Here is an 18496-nt window from a genome sequence, read left to right on the forward strand (position 1 = left end):
TCTTCCCTCGCTACTTTTTACTTACTGTTCATGACTTAGTGTTTGAAAAGCATTTATACCCCCCTCTTCTTTACAGGCTATAGAGCCTTTGTGGGGATCAGTGCATTATATTTGTTCGATGGTTTTCGTTTTTTTTCGAACGTACAACTTAGCTTCTACTTTTAGTGCTGGTAATTTACGGAGGTATCCCAAAGACGACAAAGATTAGCAAGTTTATTTTGTACTGAAGGGTGGATTTTGAAGCAAAAAAAAAAATACATTACTCTTCGCATACGATTGAAAGCTTAGTTCAGCTTAACCCCATAAATTCATACATGCTTTATACACTTCGTCAGTTTTTTCTATTGATTCAGCACGACGCCCCTCCCAACCCCCCTCTAAATAAATCGTCTTCAGCTAATCTATATATTCTCAACTGGTGCGACAATATCGTTATCGATACAGCTGTACACAGACAAGGTTTCGATGCTGCCATTCCAGAAGCTAAAGATCCCTAGTTGTAAATTTCCTCACCAGGCCCTATAACGTGTTAAAGGTAATTACCTGGTTAAAAAAAAACAACTGTTTTCCCAATTAGCAATTTAAAAAACAAGCACTTGAATAAGGTCTTGATCTTCCTCACCTATCCAACCACCTAAGACAAAGCCGTATAACCCAGCAATCAGCTAAATAGAAATTTCCAAATTCCTACAATGTTATCATTAATAAATGTAAGCCGTCGTAAAATTACAAGCAAAAGGGCCTCAAATCTAAGGAAATATCCCCAAGTGATCCTCACATCAGGGTTCCTCAGAGGAATACACGCTAGCCTATATGGGTTCGGCACATTAAATTCCATGACACCTAGAGATGGTAGTGTACTGATAAAGGTGTAAAGTTAACCAGAAGATCTTTAAAACATTGTAAATCTCATTTGATAGCCCAAATTTCAATTAGACACACTCTTTGAAGCATACAAATGAGCGAGTTCTAAATTTGGCACTTTAGGTCAGTTGATATCTAGTTGCCTTTGGAAAATCATAATGTGTAGCCATTGTAAGGACTGAAAGAAATCCTTTATTTAGACAGCTTATCTGGGCCAAGATTTCGACATTACTGAAAATAATTAACAAAAGATTCATTAGATGAAACGTCTAGCTTACCCTCTAGGCGTGGTAATGAATATATTATTAAAGAATTGCCAGAATAAAGCCTTTCTTAAAAGGCGAAAAGACGTTTAAGCTTTATTTTACTTCTGACAATTAGGATTTTCCTCCCCCCCCCTCCCAAAAAAAATTCTTTTTTAATATGTTTGTTTCGCAATCTTACGAAAATTATTAAATTGATTTACTTAGGAATGGGACTAGCCCTAGAGAGCCATTTCAGATTTTAGCATAGTATACTAACTTAGAATTTCTCTGTACATGATGGAATGAAGAAGGTTTGCTCTATTCTTCCCTCGAAATTTATCATACATTAAATCATTCAAACCAGAATTAAGAATTTGTTAAGAGTGTTATAGGAAATATTTCCTTCTGGTCAGATCTTCAGAAAATATTTTTAAATAACTTTTCCCTTTTAGACAGAAGCCGTCTTTCTCTTCCATCGCCTTCCAGACATACCTCGCATTTACAATCAATGTTTTTATGCGACAATGAGGCTTTTTCAAAAGAAAAAAAATTTCGAAAAGATGACAAATTAAATTTCAAATATACTAAGTATATTTAATATTTCTGTTAGCCTAGTCGGGTTAGCTCAGTGACACGATTTTTTTATTATAAAACAAAAGGGCTCTCCCCTTGGGATCCCTGACGCCTGTACACATGGCGTGCGGTTCAATTTTGGCTTGCCTTGTTTTGACCGTGATTGCTTGAGAGTGTTTATCAACCCATTTCTACCCTACTTGGCCATTTAGTGCAGTGCATGCTTCTGATACATTTTGTAGGCTTTATATAGGCTAGCATACTATTGACAGTCCCTCCCCCTCTGGTTGTATTTGTATTGTTTGTTTGAATTTGCTGTTTTAGATGTTTATTTTTAATCTATTAGTATTTTATTTGTTATGACTGACACGAAAGTTAGCGGTCCTGTTATCAATTTTAGTATAAGTATTCTCGCCCTAGGAATAGAAGGTCCAAATGAGACCAATAAACCACTGACCTTTGGGAGTAGAACAGTTATTGCAAAAAGACTGTTTGAACGAAAAGAACGCCTTCAAAAACATAAGTATAGGGGCCATTATAGCTCAATGCTAGATAGACTTGGACCAGATGGATCTATTACCCATAATAGCTATGAACCAATCAGTAGTTACTGCTATACTTTCTATCCCAGATACAGCAGTAAATTGTTGGAAGATAAAGTGTGTGCTTGGTCCCAACTCAAACCCCAATTCAAACAGAAACAAAAAAAGTATTGCATTCATCCCATTTGGGGAGGTCACCAATATGGATGATGTCATTTGGGAGGTCCAAGGTGAAGATAGAATCCAGCAAGTGACAATGGCCTTCAAAAATCCAAATCCTGTGGTTATCCCTTTGGTTTGCACCTTAATCAGGATGTTCAGTTCCCACTGAAAATGTGGGTGCAATGAATACAGTAAAGCAACTTATCCCCCGGGCAATACAGTCCTTCAATTGCCAAGGCTTTGGCCACATGGCCTCTAATTGCCGCAGAGCTGCTCTATAGAGCTTCTATGTAGTGGACAGCACACCCTTGAAGAATGTTGCCAATCAATGATAGTAAAAGGAGAGCAGGTACTTAAGTGCCCAAATTACAATAGAAAGCATGCTCCTAACTCCAAGGAAGGTCCAATACTCATGGAAACGAACGCTACTGTTACTTATTTATTCACCAATTAGGTCCCCGTGATGACTGCTGCTGAGATCTTGAAGAAAGGACTCCCAACTCATACAGAACACATCCCCATGGCACAAACATACGCTTTCCCTCCAATGACTGCTAATCAACTTCCAGTTGAGGTACATGGCCATGTTTGAAGGTGTTGCATAGCAGATTTCTGATCTAACTCAGGCTATAACATCTATTCGTAAACTGATTTCTAAGTTAGCACCAAAACATTTTCGAGATGCAATCCATAGCCTGAATAATTCAGTTGAAAACCTGAACAGAGAAGTTTCAGGTCTTCCCACAATGTCAGCAGTTACCAGCAGCCCTGGCAAAGCAGAAAGGAAACGTAAAGGAAAGGAGTCTATACTTAGCCCAGAAGGTGCTATAACTAGGCTACAGAAACCTAGGTTAGCCCCTTCTCAGAGAAACGACCAGTTATTATCCACTATTTTTCTTTGAATATGGCCTGGAGGACGAGGCACAAACTTATTAAGTGATTTGGTTAAGACTACTGGTTTGGTTCATTCCCTAAAAGTTTTCCAGCATGTGTTTTTTTTTAAGTCATTTTATTTGTTTATATCTCCATATTTTGATTCAGGTGACAGGTTACAAGTTATTTGTATCTATATATATAAAAATAAGTTGTCTGTCTGTGTGTCTGTCTGTGGATCAGGTGACGTCATGTTTCTGTGTCCACTGACGTCATGAAATTAGTTGTCGTCATTTTTGCTTTGACGGTGACGTCATTCAAGATATTTAAGACATATGTTCACGTAGAAATCTATTAATGTTTAAGTTTACAATGACTGATGAACTTACCATGGCAAAAGCCGATGAAGATGCTCAAAGAGTCTATGCCAAAAAACTTGCTGCTGATAGAGAAGGTCAGAAAAGAAAGCGTGCCGAGGAATCAAAAGAACAGCAAGGAAACAGGCTTGAGGCTGATAGAGAAAGAAAGAACAGAAAGCGTGCCGAGGAATCAAAAGAACAGCAAGGAAACAGGCTTGAGGCTGATAGAGAAAGAAAGAACAGAAAGCGTGCCGAGGAATCAAAAGAACAGCAAGGAAACAGGCTTGAGGCTGATAGAGAAAAAAAGAACAGAAAGCGTATCGAGGAACTACCAGAGCAACGCGGAAGCAGACTTGCTGCTAAAAGAGAAAGTGAAAAAAGAAGGCGTGCCGAGGAATTACAAGAACAGCAAGAAATCAGGCTTGCTGCTGATAGAGAAAGTAAGAAAAGAAAGCGTGCCGAGGAATCACAAGAACAGCAAGAAATCAGGCTTGCTGCTGATAGAGAAAGTAAGAAAAGAAAGCGTGCCGAGGAATCAGAGCAACCTGAAAGTTATCGCCTGGCATTCAGGTACAACCCAGTCGATGATTATAGCTTGAGTAGATGTGTTCAAATCGGGACAATGTCTAAAATTTGTCCCTATTGCAAGGCCTTGAAATTCAATGGTGAAACAATGGGAATGTGTTGCGCCTCAGGAAAAGTTAAACTTCCTCTATTGGCTGCACCACCAGAGCCATTGAAGACGAATGAATGCTTGCCTGAAAAATTCTAATTTATGGGCACACGTAAAAATATTAAAATTAACTACAAATATGCGTGTCCGATTGCAAAACGATGACTCTGGTCAAACATTTTCAGATCAATTGCTGACAATTGGAAACGGAAAGCTCCCAGTAGACTCAATTTCAGGACGTATACAACTACCTGCTGATTTCTGTAATTTAGTGACGTCCAAAAATGAATTGATTGAAAAAGTATTTCCGAATATTCTAAAAAATTATAAAAATAATAAATGGCTAAGTGAAAGAGCGATTCTCGCACCCAAAACTATAGACGTCCACGAAATCAACAATATTGTTTTGACCAAGATTCGAGACCAGGCAGTCCTTTACAAGTCAGTCGACACAGTTTTGGAAACAAATGAAGCGGTTAATTATCCATCTCAATTTTTAAATTCCATAGATCTTTCAGGGTTTCCACCACACGTGCTACAACTAAAATTAGGCGTACCAATAATACTTTTAAGAAATATAAACCCACCAAAGCTTTGCAATGGCACTCGACTTGCCGTAAAAAAAAACAATGGAAAACCTAATAGAGGCCACAATCTTGACAGGGCCTTTTGAGGGTGAGGCTGTTCTTATTCCTCGCATTCCCATGATTCCAACAGATCTGCCTTTTCAATTTAAAAGATTGCAATTCCCAATTCGATTAGCATTTGCAATCACCATTAACAAAGCTCAAGGTCAATCATTAGAAAAATGTGGTATAGATCTTAATACTGATTGTTTTTCCCATGGACAATTGTACGTTGCATGTTCGAGGGTCGGTAAACCTGACAATCTATTTATATGCAGCGACAATTGGACAGCAAAGAATGTTGTATATTCGCAAGTTTTACGCAGTTAATTTGTATTGTATCTATCTATCTATCTATCTATATAAAAACGAGTTGTGTGTATGCATGTTTGTTTGTTTGTAAAAAGAGCGTTTGCATATGATGTCATTATTAGTACATACGGCTTTGTATATGCAGAGACAATGGGAAAGCCAAGAATGTTGTATATTCGCAATTTTTACGTAGTTTAACTCCTGCAGACGAAATGAATGCTTGCCTAAAAAATTCTAATTTATGGGCACACGTAAAAATATTAAAATTAACTACAAATATGCGTGTCCGATTGCAAAACGATGACTCTGGTCAAACAGTAGACTCAATTTCAGGACGTATACAACTACCTGCTGATTTCTGTAATTTAGTGACGTCCAAAAATGAATTGATTGAAAAAGTATTTCCGAATATTCTAAAAAATTATAAAAATAATAAATGGCTAAGTGAAAGAGCGATTCTCGCACCCAAAAATATAGACGTCCACGAAATCAACAATATTGTTTTGACCAAGATTCGAGACCAGGCAGTCCTTTACAAGTCAGTCGACACAGTTTTGGAACCAAATGAAGCGGTTAATTATCCATGTGAATTTTTAAATTCCATAGATCCTTCAGGGTTTCCACCACACGTGCTACAACTAAAAATAGGCGTACCAATAATACTTTTAAGAAATATCAACCCACCAAAGCTTTGCAATGGCACGCGACTTGCCGTAAAAAAAACAATGGAAAACCTAATAGAGGCCACAATCTTGACAGGGCCTTATGAGGGTGAGGCTGTTCTTATTCCTCGCATTCCCATGATTCCAACGGATCTGCTTTTTCAATTTAAAAGATTGCAATTCCCAATTCGATTAGTATTTGCAATCACCATTAACAAAGCTCAAGGTCAATCATTAGAAAAATGTGGTATAGATCTTAATACTGATTGTTTTTCCCATGGACAATTGTACGTTGCATGTTCGAGGGTCGGTAAACCTGACAATGTATTTATATGCAGCGACAATTGGACAGCGAAGAATGTTGTATATTCGCAAGTTTTACGCAGTTAATTTGTATTGTATCTATCTATCTATCTATCTATATAAAAACGAGTTGTGTGGATGCATGTTTGTTTGTTTGTAAAAAGAGCGTTTGCATATGACGTCATTATTAGTACATACGGCTTTGTATATGCACAGACAATGGGAAAGCCAAGAATGTTGTTTATTCGCAATTTTTACGTAGTTTGAAACACATATATAAATCTATCTATATTCACAGGTGGGACACAGGGACACAACTACAATGGCGCATAACTAATATGGCGCGTAACGACTTACGCGCGCGGGGGGGCTTGGGGGGGCGCGAAGCGCCCCACCAACTAGGTGTTGGGGTGGCGCGAAAAGCCACCCCAACAGCTAGTTATCTATATATATAAAAATAAGTTGTCTGTCTGTGGATCAGGTGACGTCATGTTTCTGTGTTGACTGACGTCATGTTCGAAGATATACTCCATCGAAAACAGTTAGAGACGTCAGATATGACTTTTGATTTTACATCAGAAATTTATAACTACACTTTAGTTGTTATAGAAGATTTGTGCGTACGTATGGCAAACAAACCTCTTCAGGATTTGGGAATGCCTTCACCTAACCGTATCGCTGCTGTTTCGACATGTGTAGAATTGGATCGTGAACTAAGTTACAGTACGAGTGATCTATTGTCGTATGTACAAAATAACATTTCCAAGTTAACGTCGGAACAAAAAGACATTTATGATACGATAATGCATTGTGTCGATAACAACGTTGGAGAAATTTTCTTTTTGGATGCGCCAGGAGGTACTGGTAAAACGTTTGTGATAAAACTGATTCTGGCATCAATTCGATAAAAAATGATATAGCGTTGGCAATTGCGTCGTCCGGAATAGCCGCAACATTGCTGCCTGGTGGAAGAATTGCTCATTCCGCTTTGAAATTGCCTCTGAACTTGCATTCTACAGAAACTCCCACGTGCAATATTTCCAAATCATCTGGGATGGGTAAAGTATTGCAGCAATGCAAACTTATTATTTGGGATGAGTGCACAATGGCACACAAAAAATCGCTCGAGGCTCTGGATCAATGCTTGAAAGATTTGCGAGGGAAGTCGAAACCCTTTGGCAGCACATTAATATTGCTTGCGGGAGATTTCAGGCAAACATTACCTATAGTACCTAAATCAACTCCTGCAGACGAAATGAATGCTTGCCTGAAAAATTCTAATTTATGGGCACACGTAAAAACATTAAAATTAACTACAAATATGCGTGTCCGATTGCAAAACGATGACTCTGGTCAAACATTTTCAGATCAATTGCTGGCAATGGGAAACGGAAAGCTCCCAGTAGACTCAATTTCAGGACGTATACAACTACCTGCTGATTTCTGTAATTTAGTTACGTCCAAAAATGAATTGATTGAAAAAGTATTTCCGAATATTCTAAAAAATTATAAAAATAATAAATGGCTAAGTGAAAGAGCGATTCTCGCACCCAAAAATATAGACGTCCACGAAATCAACAATATTGTTTTAATACTTTTAAGAAATATAAACCCACCAAAGCTTTGCAATGGCACTCGACTTGCCGTAAAAAAAAACTATGGAAAACCTAATAGAGGCCACAATCTTGACAGGGCCTTTTGAGGGTGAGGCTGTTCTTATTCCTCGCATTCCCATGATTCCAACGGATCTGCCTTTTCAATTTAAAAGATTGCAATTCCCAATTCGATTAGCATTTGCAATCACCATTAACAAAGCTCAAGGTCAATCATTAGAAAAATGTGGTATAGATCTTAATACTGATTGTTTTTCCCATGGACAATTGTACGTTGCATGTTCGAGGGTCGGTAAACCTGACAATCTATTTATATGCAGCGACAATTGGACAGCGAAGAATGTTGCATATTCGCAAGTTTTACGCAGTTAATTTGTATTTTGGAACCAAATGAAGCGGTTAATTATCCATCTGAATTTTTAAATTCCATAGATCCTTCAGGGTTTCCACCACACGTGCTACAACTAAAAATAGGCGTACCAATAATACTTTTAAGAAATATCAACCCACCAAAGCTTTGCAATGGCACGCGACTTGCCGTAAAAAAAAAAAACAATGGAAAACCTAATAGAGGCCACAATCTTGACAGGGCCTTATGAGGGTGAGGCTGTTCTTATTCCTCGCATTCCCATGATTCCAACGGATCTGCTTTTTCAATTTAAAAGATTGCAATTCCCAATTCGATTAGCATTTGCAACCACCATCAACAAAGCTCAAGGGCAATCACTAGAAAAATGCGGTATAGATCTTAATACAGATTGCTTTACCAATGTACAATTGTATGTTGCATCTTTGAGGGTCGGTAAACCTGACAATCTATTTATACGCACAGACAATGGGACAGCGAAGGCTGTTGTATATTCACAAGTTTTACGTAGTTAATTTGTATTGTATCTATCTATCTATCTATCTATCTATATAAAAACGAGTTGTGTGTATGCATGTTTGTTTGTTTGTAAAAAGAGCGTTTGCATATGATGTCATTATTAGTACATACGGCTTTGTATATGGACAGACAATGGGAAAGCCAAGAATGTTGTATATTCGCAATTTTTACGTAGTTTGAAACACATATATAAATATATCTATATTCACAGGTGGGACACAGGGACACAACTACAATGGCGCGTAACTAATATGGCGCGTAACGACTTACGCGCGCGGGGGGGCTTGGGGGGGGCGCGAAGCGCCACCCCAACAGCTAGTTTATTATAATTGAGTTGTATAAGCATTACAGTTGCTGTTTGATAAAGTGAATTGCATCATTTTGGTTCCTGTTTATAAATTCTGGCAGTTGTTACGGCTGAATAACCCCTACAAATAGTAAGATAAGTGGTGTATGACTCTGTATTATTTAATATTAGGCTAATGAAATAATAACACCTAACTATTATCTCATTTGTTTTTATTACCCTTATTTTATCTGATTAACTTTCTATATCTGGAAATATGTGACAGGTTATAATGTGAAAATTAATTATTTATTATAACTGTGTTCCATATGTACTTTAACTGCTGTATGGCCAAGCAAAGGCGCACTATTTTGATTCCTGTTTTTCCACACAGGCAGTTGCTGCAGGAAAATAATCCCCTACCAATAGCAAGTTAAGTGATACATAATCTAGTTCAGTAAATATTGACTGAAGTGTCACCAAAGTAAGCTAGTGATTACAGAAGACACAGATAAATCAAGTGATACGAACACATATGACCTATTGGTTGAACCATCATACTCCGAACAACAACAGCACAAGTCAAGGCCATATCCAGAGGGGGATTAGGGTTCGAACCCAAACCTGCACCCCCCCCCCCCAAAAAAAAAAGTACTGAATTTCAAAAACATAACAAAAATGCATATAAACAATTTTTTTTAAAAACGTTACTCCCCCCACCCGAAAAGGTCCTGGGTACAGCCTTGAAGCAAGTAATATCAAATAGATCAAAATTTAGTGTGAAGAATATGGAGGAGATGGGCCTTTGCAGACTGAGCCTCAACTCAGTTTGGTGTGTCTGCGAATAGCATATAGCAAAAAGGAGCAGTAGCTAGTTCAAAATCATGGTTGCTCCATTAGCTGAAACCTAGTAAAGGGTGAACCACAGCCCAAACTAACTTAAAGTTTAAGAATGTGTTTCAAAGAAACAACTGTCTAGTGAGAAAAATTTTCATTTGAGGATGATTCGGGAATGATAAATATTAAAAAGTTCAGTTCCATAATAGGAGTTCATTACGCTAAACGGAAGTTTTTGGTTAAAATATACGTTTTTGCACGTAGCGTAGCGCTAAGCATGAGCCTACTTAGATCACCTTTACCACTTTATTACTGAATGGTTAGGGAATTAGACATAGTTGCCTAACCCAAAGCTTTTGACTTGACTTGCCGATGTTCAGCAGCAAGACCTAACTTACAAGAGACCTAAACTTACAGATAAAAGCATTTTCGGCTTTATGTCATTGACTTTCTGCAAAGTCACAGAGTGCGTACACCCCTCTTCTGGAATGACGTTGATTCCGAGTGGGCTGAGCTGACATGTGGCACACCAAAAAGGCATAAAGCTAGCATTCCTCCTGTACATAAACTACGTTCTCTTAGAATCTGAAGAGAGATTCAAATATATGCATAACGATTCCCAGCTTCTGAGAAATATCACAGAAATATCAGAAGTACAACCCCAATACAGCAATGAAGTCAAGCAAACCTTTCTTCAACACTGTTGCGAGAATGGCCTTCAACTCAGCGAAAAAAAAAACAGCATGCTACGACTACTTGAACGAAGATCAAGGAGTAATTCAAAAATGGACAATCATGGTTATACTAACCGAGTTTAAGAGTAGACCCTAGTGTAAGGGACTTAGGAAGCAAAACTTATTTTTAAAAAAATATTTAACAAAAAATCTCTTAAGCTTCTTTAGTTTCATCGCCTAAGTTTGAGAACGATCTTTTATCAAGGTTTATTGTGTGTGCATAAAACAAAAATAAAAAAGAGCGGAAATTGATAACAAAAACATAGTTTTTGATAGAAATAAAGAGTAAAGTTGAAACTTAAAACCGACCGAATTTTTTCATTGGCTCAAAGAAACTGAGTTGTGACATTTTCAATGCTTATAAAACTTCTTGCTTTATCGCTTTGCTGATAACTGAGCTTACTTTTTATTTTTTTTCGAGAATTTTAATTGTATACTAGAAGTTATCATTATCATGGCCGGTGAAAAACATTGCGAGTCTTATAAATTAGTCTTATATTTTCTACAGGCTACTTATACAGTTTTCTGCTTCTAAGATAAAGTTCTGTTTTCTTTTTTTTTGGGGGGGGGAGAGGTTTTTTATTTTTGTGTTTCCAGTGAGCCAGTAGTATTTGTAATTCTATAAATATCGGAAAATATGATGAATCAGTTTATTTGAGCAAGAATTGTAGATATGTCTTAAATACTGCAATAAACTGTGTTCGCTTTAAGTTTCAACATCTGCTTTTCTATCCCGTAAGAAAAACAGTTTTGGGTTAACTTAATAACGTTAAGCAATAATCCATATCGATCTTGCAAAAAAAGAAAAAAATGCTATACCTGGCATTGGCTCATCACTTTCATCAGTCAGCATAGAATCATCGGAATCAGACATGGCTCTGCGACTCAATCTTCTGCTTGACTGCTGATCTCTTAACCGAGTGAAATAGTCTGCAGCATAGTCAACAAGATTTGATGGCTTTTCAAGTAAACAGCTCACTGTAAATTCTACAAGTAGCTCCTGTAAGTCTGATGGTATGTCATATTTCTGGTTTTGAGTCATTTTGACTCTGAAAAGAAGAAGAAAACAATCTCATAAAAGGAGCAAGTACGTTTTTAGAAAAGAAGGGTTAAATTGGGATGTAATCAGACGAAGCAAGCTTCGAAGCAAAGGGTTAGGGAGTAAAAGGTACACTAGCCTACTTGGATCTTTTTCGTTATTTCTATACCACTATTTACTTGTGGATCAAGTTATTTCAATTTACGAGCATTAAGTTGAAACACAAGAATGATTGTATGGCAAAATCCAGAGGAGATATATTACATACGCTACATATTTGCATATTCGGGGGAAGAGATGGCATTGAAATTAAAGTGAAGAGCTTTTAGGAGCCATTTAAGTGATCTTATATCCTAAGATACTTACTTATTGCCGATCAAACCGTTCATGGTAACAAACTGTAAGTAAGGAGCGACCCAGCTCAATATTAACCGAATCTCTTAAAAATGGAATTTTGAGACCAAAAGACATTAAAAGAATCGAACTTTCATACCGATTTCAAATATACAAGTTTCATCAAGTTTAGTCTTACCCATTAAAAGTTACGAGCCTGAGAATATTCACCTTATTTTCGAAAAAGAGGGAAATATCCCATAAAAGTCAAAGAATCTTATTGAAAATTACACCATCAGATTCAGCGTATCAGAGAACCCTAATGTAGAAGTTTCAAGCTCCTATTTGTAAAAATGTCGAATTTTGTGTTTTTTGCCAAAAGAAAGATCACGAATGCGTGTTTATTTGTTTTTTCCCAGGGGTGATCGCATCGACCCAGTGGTCTTAGGATATCGCAAAACGGCTCATTCAAACGAAAATTAAAAGTTCTAGTGCCCTTTTTAAGTGACTGAAAAATTGAACGTTCAGAAATTAGGTAAAAAAAAAGTTTTTTTAACTGAAAGTAAGGAGCGACATTAAAAATTAAAACGAAAAGAAATTATTCAACATATGAAAGGGGCTGTTACTTCCTCAAAGTCTCGTTCTTTAAGCTAAAGTTTGGCTTTCTCACAACTCCACTTTTTAAAATAAATAAAAAAACAGTTTAGTGTAAAGAGCGTGGCGTTCAGGAGGGGACAGTCTCTTTCATATATGGAATAATTTCTGTTCGCTTTAAGTTTTATTGTCGCTCCTTGCTTTCAGTTTGAAAAAAACTTGTTTATTTGTTTATCACTTCTAAAAACGCTTCTCTTCACTTCAAACTCAACAGTGGCGGTCTTGGCCTCTCTTGTGTTCGGGACAAAATCTTAACCAGCGCCCCCTCCCCCGTCCCCTAAAAATTTCAGGCCAACCTTTAATAAAATTTTCATCTATCGACAAAATTTTGCGAAAAACACCCTCTATTTTATTTTAATAAAAGTAAAATTTCAAAAATTACAAAATAATTACAACCACTAGATTATTTATTTGAAATTTTGCGCCAATAAAATTTCTGCACCTGGGGCAAGTATCCCCTCTGCCTCCCCTAAAACCGTCTCTGGCCCCTAGCATCCCCTAATATGCAAATATATAGCCCCAATTATACTTTTTCCACGGATTGTTCCATAAATCACTCTTTAATTTCTACTTAAAACCTTAAGCGACAAAAATAAATAAATAATGGTATATGTATAGCGGAAAACTTCAAGCAACTTAACTTTATAAGTCCGGAATTAAAAAAAAAAAAAAAAAATTATCCAGCTGTCAGTTGTCATGTTGAATGAAATCCCCGTAAATTAATTTACAAAAATAAGAAGTCATTTTGAGGTATGTACACCACCCATATTTATCATTCTTATTCCCCCATTCACAATGCTATTTTAATACCATAAAGATTAGCTAGCGCTAATTTAAGCCAATTACAATTTTTCATGTGTTTTTCATCTAATTCCATGAAAAATCTGATTGGCTCAAATTAAATTCACCTAAATTCCGGTGTTAGCAAAATTTTATAGTCAAAAGACCTTAAGGCGCTGACGGGTCAAAAGCTAGGTAAAACTCCTCATCGTATTAAATTCTTTCTAATTCAGGATCTTCAAATCGTATTTCCATGGATCTTCATTTGTGCAATCCACTTCTTTTTTTGCTTATTTTTCTTTCTCATTCAAGTAGATCGTAAGTCGGGTATCTATAAAATTAATAGAGCCTCCATAAAAAAGGAATAAAAAGAAAACACGACATACAAGCGGCTTATAATTCAGTTTATTCCCCAGACAATAAATACCATACCAAAGATAGAACGGTATTAATTTTTCGCTCATAATAGTAGCAATTTAACTTGCATATAAAATTGCATTAAACTATTGACGGCATTACATTAATAATAAAAAATACCATATCACTTGAAAGAATACTCGTAACGTAATGCCACCACCATAACAATAATGAATTCTTACCCGATGCCCTGATAATAGTAATTATTATTATTTCGTTATATATTATGTTATTGTAGTGCAAAAATAATATAATATAATAATAGATATATAATAATATACAATGATATTGTATATAATATATAATAATATATATTGTATAACAATATAATATTGTATTGTAGTGTGTAATAATATATACTGTAATAATATAATATTGTATATAATATAGATATAATAATATATAATAATAATATAATATAATAATATAATATATATAATATAATAATAGCCAAGCTACACCGCATATATTAGTCCAAGACATATACAGAGTTAACTTGTAAAGGACTGTAATTGTCTTATGAAGTTTCCAGACGCTTTAATGTTGCTATGAGAAATCGACGCTAAGTCCTATAGAAGTTAATCATCTCTACCCAGTCAAAAAGTTGTCCCAGGATTAAAAAAATTTTGCTGCATCTGTACAAAACACGGTATAGGCCCCCATCAGGAGAATCACAGATACTGCAGCTATGTCCAGACCCCTTTATTCAGGAAGTTTAATCATTTTTCCTGAATACCGATATACAATTATATCGACGGAGTGACATCGAATTGTATTGCTGGGTATCTTCTTTTCAAAAAAAGTTTTTCTTAGAAAAATTGGATCTAATTTGTTACGATTTTTGGTTCCCTTTGAAAATGTAACAGCAGCTGTCACATCATTTCAGCTAGATATAATCCTTGCTTCTTTTGATTACGCCCAAAAAAGAGCCATCTTTGCAAAAAAAAAAATGTATAGGGGGGCAATTAAAAATAATGGGGTTAAAATACAGCTTACAATAAAGAAAAGATCTTTTCTCCAGGTAAGAAATAGTCTTTTCTGTGGAGCAATATCCATGAGAAAGAAAGAGAGAGAGCTTTCGAATCGATAGAGAGGTAATCGATTTTAGCCCTTAGAAGGTAACTATTATCTTTGTCGTTCGTAAAAGGACTTTCACAGCGTATTACTAGGGAATTCTCGTGTGCATTTAACGGTAGAAGGACTTTGAATAAAAAGAAGATGTAATGAGTACGCTGCGGATAGATCGGAACAGAATATATTTTATGCACGAGGTCTTTTTAAAAATTCCCAGACTTCTGTAAAAGGAAACTCGCTGAAACATTGGGGAGCCTTGTGCTTAATTTGATTAAATGTAATTCTTTTTCTATCCAACCTACTTTTCCCAAAGTTCCTTATACTAGGAGAGCCCCTACGGAGCAAAGTTTTGGGGATGGTGGTAAGGTGTTTTGTCGCTTCCCATTTTATTAGCAGCGGCTCAACTCTTCGCACTGTTAGTAGCAGCGTTAACTTTGGGTATATAAACTTGGAATTTAGACGAACCTGGTTTAAAACTATATACAAATTTCCATATTTTTAGGAATAATGCCAGTGTTTAAAATAAGTGTTTTGCAGTCACTTGTTAATGATTGTCCAACTTCGAACTCACTGATAATTCGTTGAGCAGTCTAGGATAGGCTTGCCACCCGGTGAAAACAAAATCACTAGATTTTTGAAAAAAATCACTAAATCAGCACAAAATATCACTAGACTATTCACAAGAAATCACTAGAATTATTATATTTTTATCATTGTAATTAATAATCGTTTTGTTTCTTTACTATGTTCTCTATAGGCGCGCCAACAGGAAGGGGTTTAAAATTACCACCACCACCCCCCCTACATGAAGAAAAATACTTTTAGATTGACGATTTGTTTTTTTTCTCAAGCGAAAATTACCCTTGAAATATCGAAACATACCTTTTTGCATCTTTATGCAGAGAATAGGATAAAATCCTTTCGAAAAGCGTGCAAGTAAGCAACCCTGTTCCTTGGGTTAAATGCACTTCTGATGAAGTTGCCAATAACTGACGTCTAAAGTGAATTAAAACTGACACCGAAAAAGAGTTATTTTCACTCTTCCGCATCCCCTCTCAGGTAAAAAAAAAAGGTGTAAATCACACAAAAAGTGTGCAAGTTGACAACCCTGAAACTTGTCCCAGATGGAATTTGACTAGTTTTGCGAGTTTGGAGAAGGAACTACCGAATTGAATATGGCAGGAAATTCTACTTCAGTCCTTTGTTCGTGAAAGCATCTCACTGCAAAAAAAAAATATAACGTCCGAAAGAATAAATAATACATATATCAAATGTTTGCTACAAATAAACCGTCCATATTCATCATAGACATAGGAGGTCACTGGGGAAGTATTTGGTAGAAACATGTTTTCTTAGGTTTCAAACACGCATACTTTTTCACGAAAGCTGTTTCAGACGTAGAAGACTAAAAGGAAAATTGACCAAACCTGTAAGATTCTCATTTTAAATGATGATCACTTCTTAGGAATAACGTCTTTGATTTAAGGTACTTTTTTGAGTTTACGATGGTTTATAAGAAGAGTGTGGGACAATGCTTCCTGGATTTCCTATGGAGATCCCGCCATTGCAATTCCTTTTTGGTAGCTAATTCCGATGACAAGGGATAGGTGGCACTGGAAGACAATGGCTTGGAGCATGGGGGAGTACGACGACAAGGGGAAAGGGGTCACTTCCGACGACAAGGGATAGGAGATATACTGCAACATTGATTAGGACCATAGGGTATGCCCTACGACGTTGCACTAGACCATAGGCTAGTTCTCACGACGTTGTGTAGACTATTTCAACGATAAGAGATAGGGACTTTCTCACCACGTAGTATTGGACCTTTGTCACAACATTGTTTAGACTATTATTCGAACCCTTTGTCTTGTATATACACATATGTGTTCCTGAGAGGTAGTGCCTAGACCCTATCTGACCTTTAGCCTAGTTTTAGCCCACGCAAGGATTTCAAGACATTATTTTCTGCCTAGTATACATACCCCCCCCCCACTAAAAACGTATGCGTTCCTGAAAGGCATGATTCTAACCCCATGCAACAATTTCATATTTCCCCCTGGGAGAGAAATCACCCACAAACAAAATAGCATGCCACGATATATTTTTTTAACCCATTGTAAAATATTCTTTCCAAAATAAAGGACTTACCATTATTCACCGAAGGAAAATTATTTTAAGAATATCATCTATTTATATTCTTTGTTTTTTATACCTTGCTCACAACAGACAAAACAAAACTAGGTCGTATTGAAAATGTTCCAGTGACGCTCTCATAGAGTTAGAGACATATGGTAGGAGAACAGGTTGAAACCACAGGCTGAAGCTTGCTTGAAAAGAAGGCGACATTCCATTACAGAATAAATAGATGTCTGCAACCCTCTTTGGCGGGAAAGCCTATTTACAAGATGATTCGGAACAAAACAGGGCTTACAAACAAAGCGGCAAACCATTAAACAACTCGTGACGTACATTTTGCGACAGCGTAAGATAATCCACTTATTAGAAATTCAACCTGAAGTCTTTTTTTAATACAGAAAATCCTTGATATGGCTCTTCAGCTGAATCTAGCTTTTCTAGACCATCTGTGCGTAAAGAGGTCGTAGCAGCTCCAATAACTTCGAAGCAACTAAGAAGTGAAGTAAAAGCTCCTATGAGAGTAGTACTCTTGCACCAATTCTGTCTATTAGTCCTTCTGAAAAATTATTTGTAGCGAAAACAAAGTTATCCCTGAAGTGTCCTTTTTCAGCCTGGTAATTACAGACATCAAAGATGGCTCTACAACGTAGCCCACTTTTATCAGGTTCAACACATTATTAGTTATTAATTTCAATCGTCTAAGTTTTAGCAAAGAAATAAGAATGATAAGCCTCCACTATATTTTCTAAATTCCCAAGCAGCAACGAAATAACAATTAACTCCTATTCCCTAGGGAAGAACAATTTGGAAAGCATCAGAACGAGGACACGCAGGAGTTGTGAATCGGTTGCTATGCAATTTTTCTGAATGCTTGGCAAGAAACATTTCTCGATTAATCGTGGATTTGTCTGCCCCCCCCCCTGTTTTATTTTACTATCTTTTCAGAAACAATTCAGTCTATCACTTGCGTGTTTATGATATGCTCCTGAAGAACCTATTTTATCATGCACTTGGTGCGTGATATCTATTGAAAATGCCCATTTCCACAGTGGCGAGAATAATATTTCGGCAAAAATTTCAAATGCAATATATAGGTTTCAAGTTCGTGCCATTGCTTATTTTTTGCGCTTTAATAAAATTATCTGCGTCACCATTGTTCAGTCGATTATCGCCCCATCTCTTTCCGAGTGTCAACCCTAATAATAAAAATGACAATTTAGATGAGCATGAAATTAAAAGAGAAGATTTTAATAAAATTATGAACAACCTGGAGGGTAAAGAGCTTAATAAAAATTATGCAGACAATATTGAAAGATCACTGTTATTTTTAGCGAGGATGGAACTGTCTGGAGGGAATTTGACGATGGGGGGGGGGGGTATAACTTACGTTTTATGAAATTTTCATGGAGGATTTTCTCATAGAGGGGGGGGGGGCATATTTCATGGAGGGTGAGCCAAATTTATCTTAATTATTTGAAAAACGAAAATAAATTAAATAAAAATATTTTTT

The 18496-nt window shown here is 36.5% G+C and overlaps 1 protein-coding gene across 5 annotated transcripts in view; it reads right to left on the reverse strand.

The window, feature by feature from the left end:
* Positions 1-18496, reverse strand: part of LOC136032875 (cAMP-dependent protein kinase type II regulatory subunit-like) — a 137722-nt gene that overhangs the window by 108097 nt on the left and 11129 nt on the right. For 2 of the 5 annotated variants that reach the window (XM_065713296.1, XM_065713298.1), the window contains exon 2: positions 11370-11599. In XM_065713296.1, the coding sequence (XP_065569368.1) occupies positions 11370-11592 (223 nt within the window). In that variant the 5' untranslated portion in view covers positions 11593-11599. Of the gene's footprint in view, positions 1-11369; positions 11600-15729; positions 15984-16998; positions 17111-18496 lie in introns of those variants that run through there. The other 3 variants (XM_065713299.1, XM_065713293.1, XM_065713295.1) reach the window with 3 other exon arrangements.

This window comes from Artemia franciscana, chromosome 11 (genome assembly GCF_032884065.1).
Source record: "Artemia franciscana chromosome 11, ASM3288406v1, whole genome shotgun sequence".
Classification (NCBI taxonomy): domain Eukaryota; kingdom Metazoa; phylum Arthropoda; class Branchiopoda; order Anostraca; family Artemiidae; genus Artemia; species Artemia franciscana.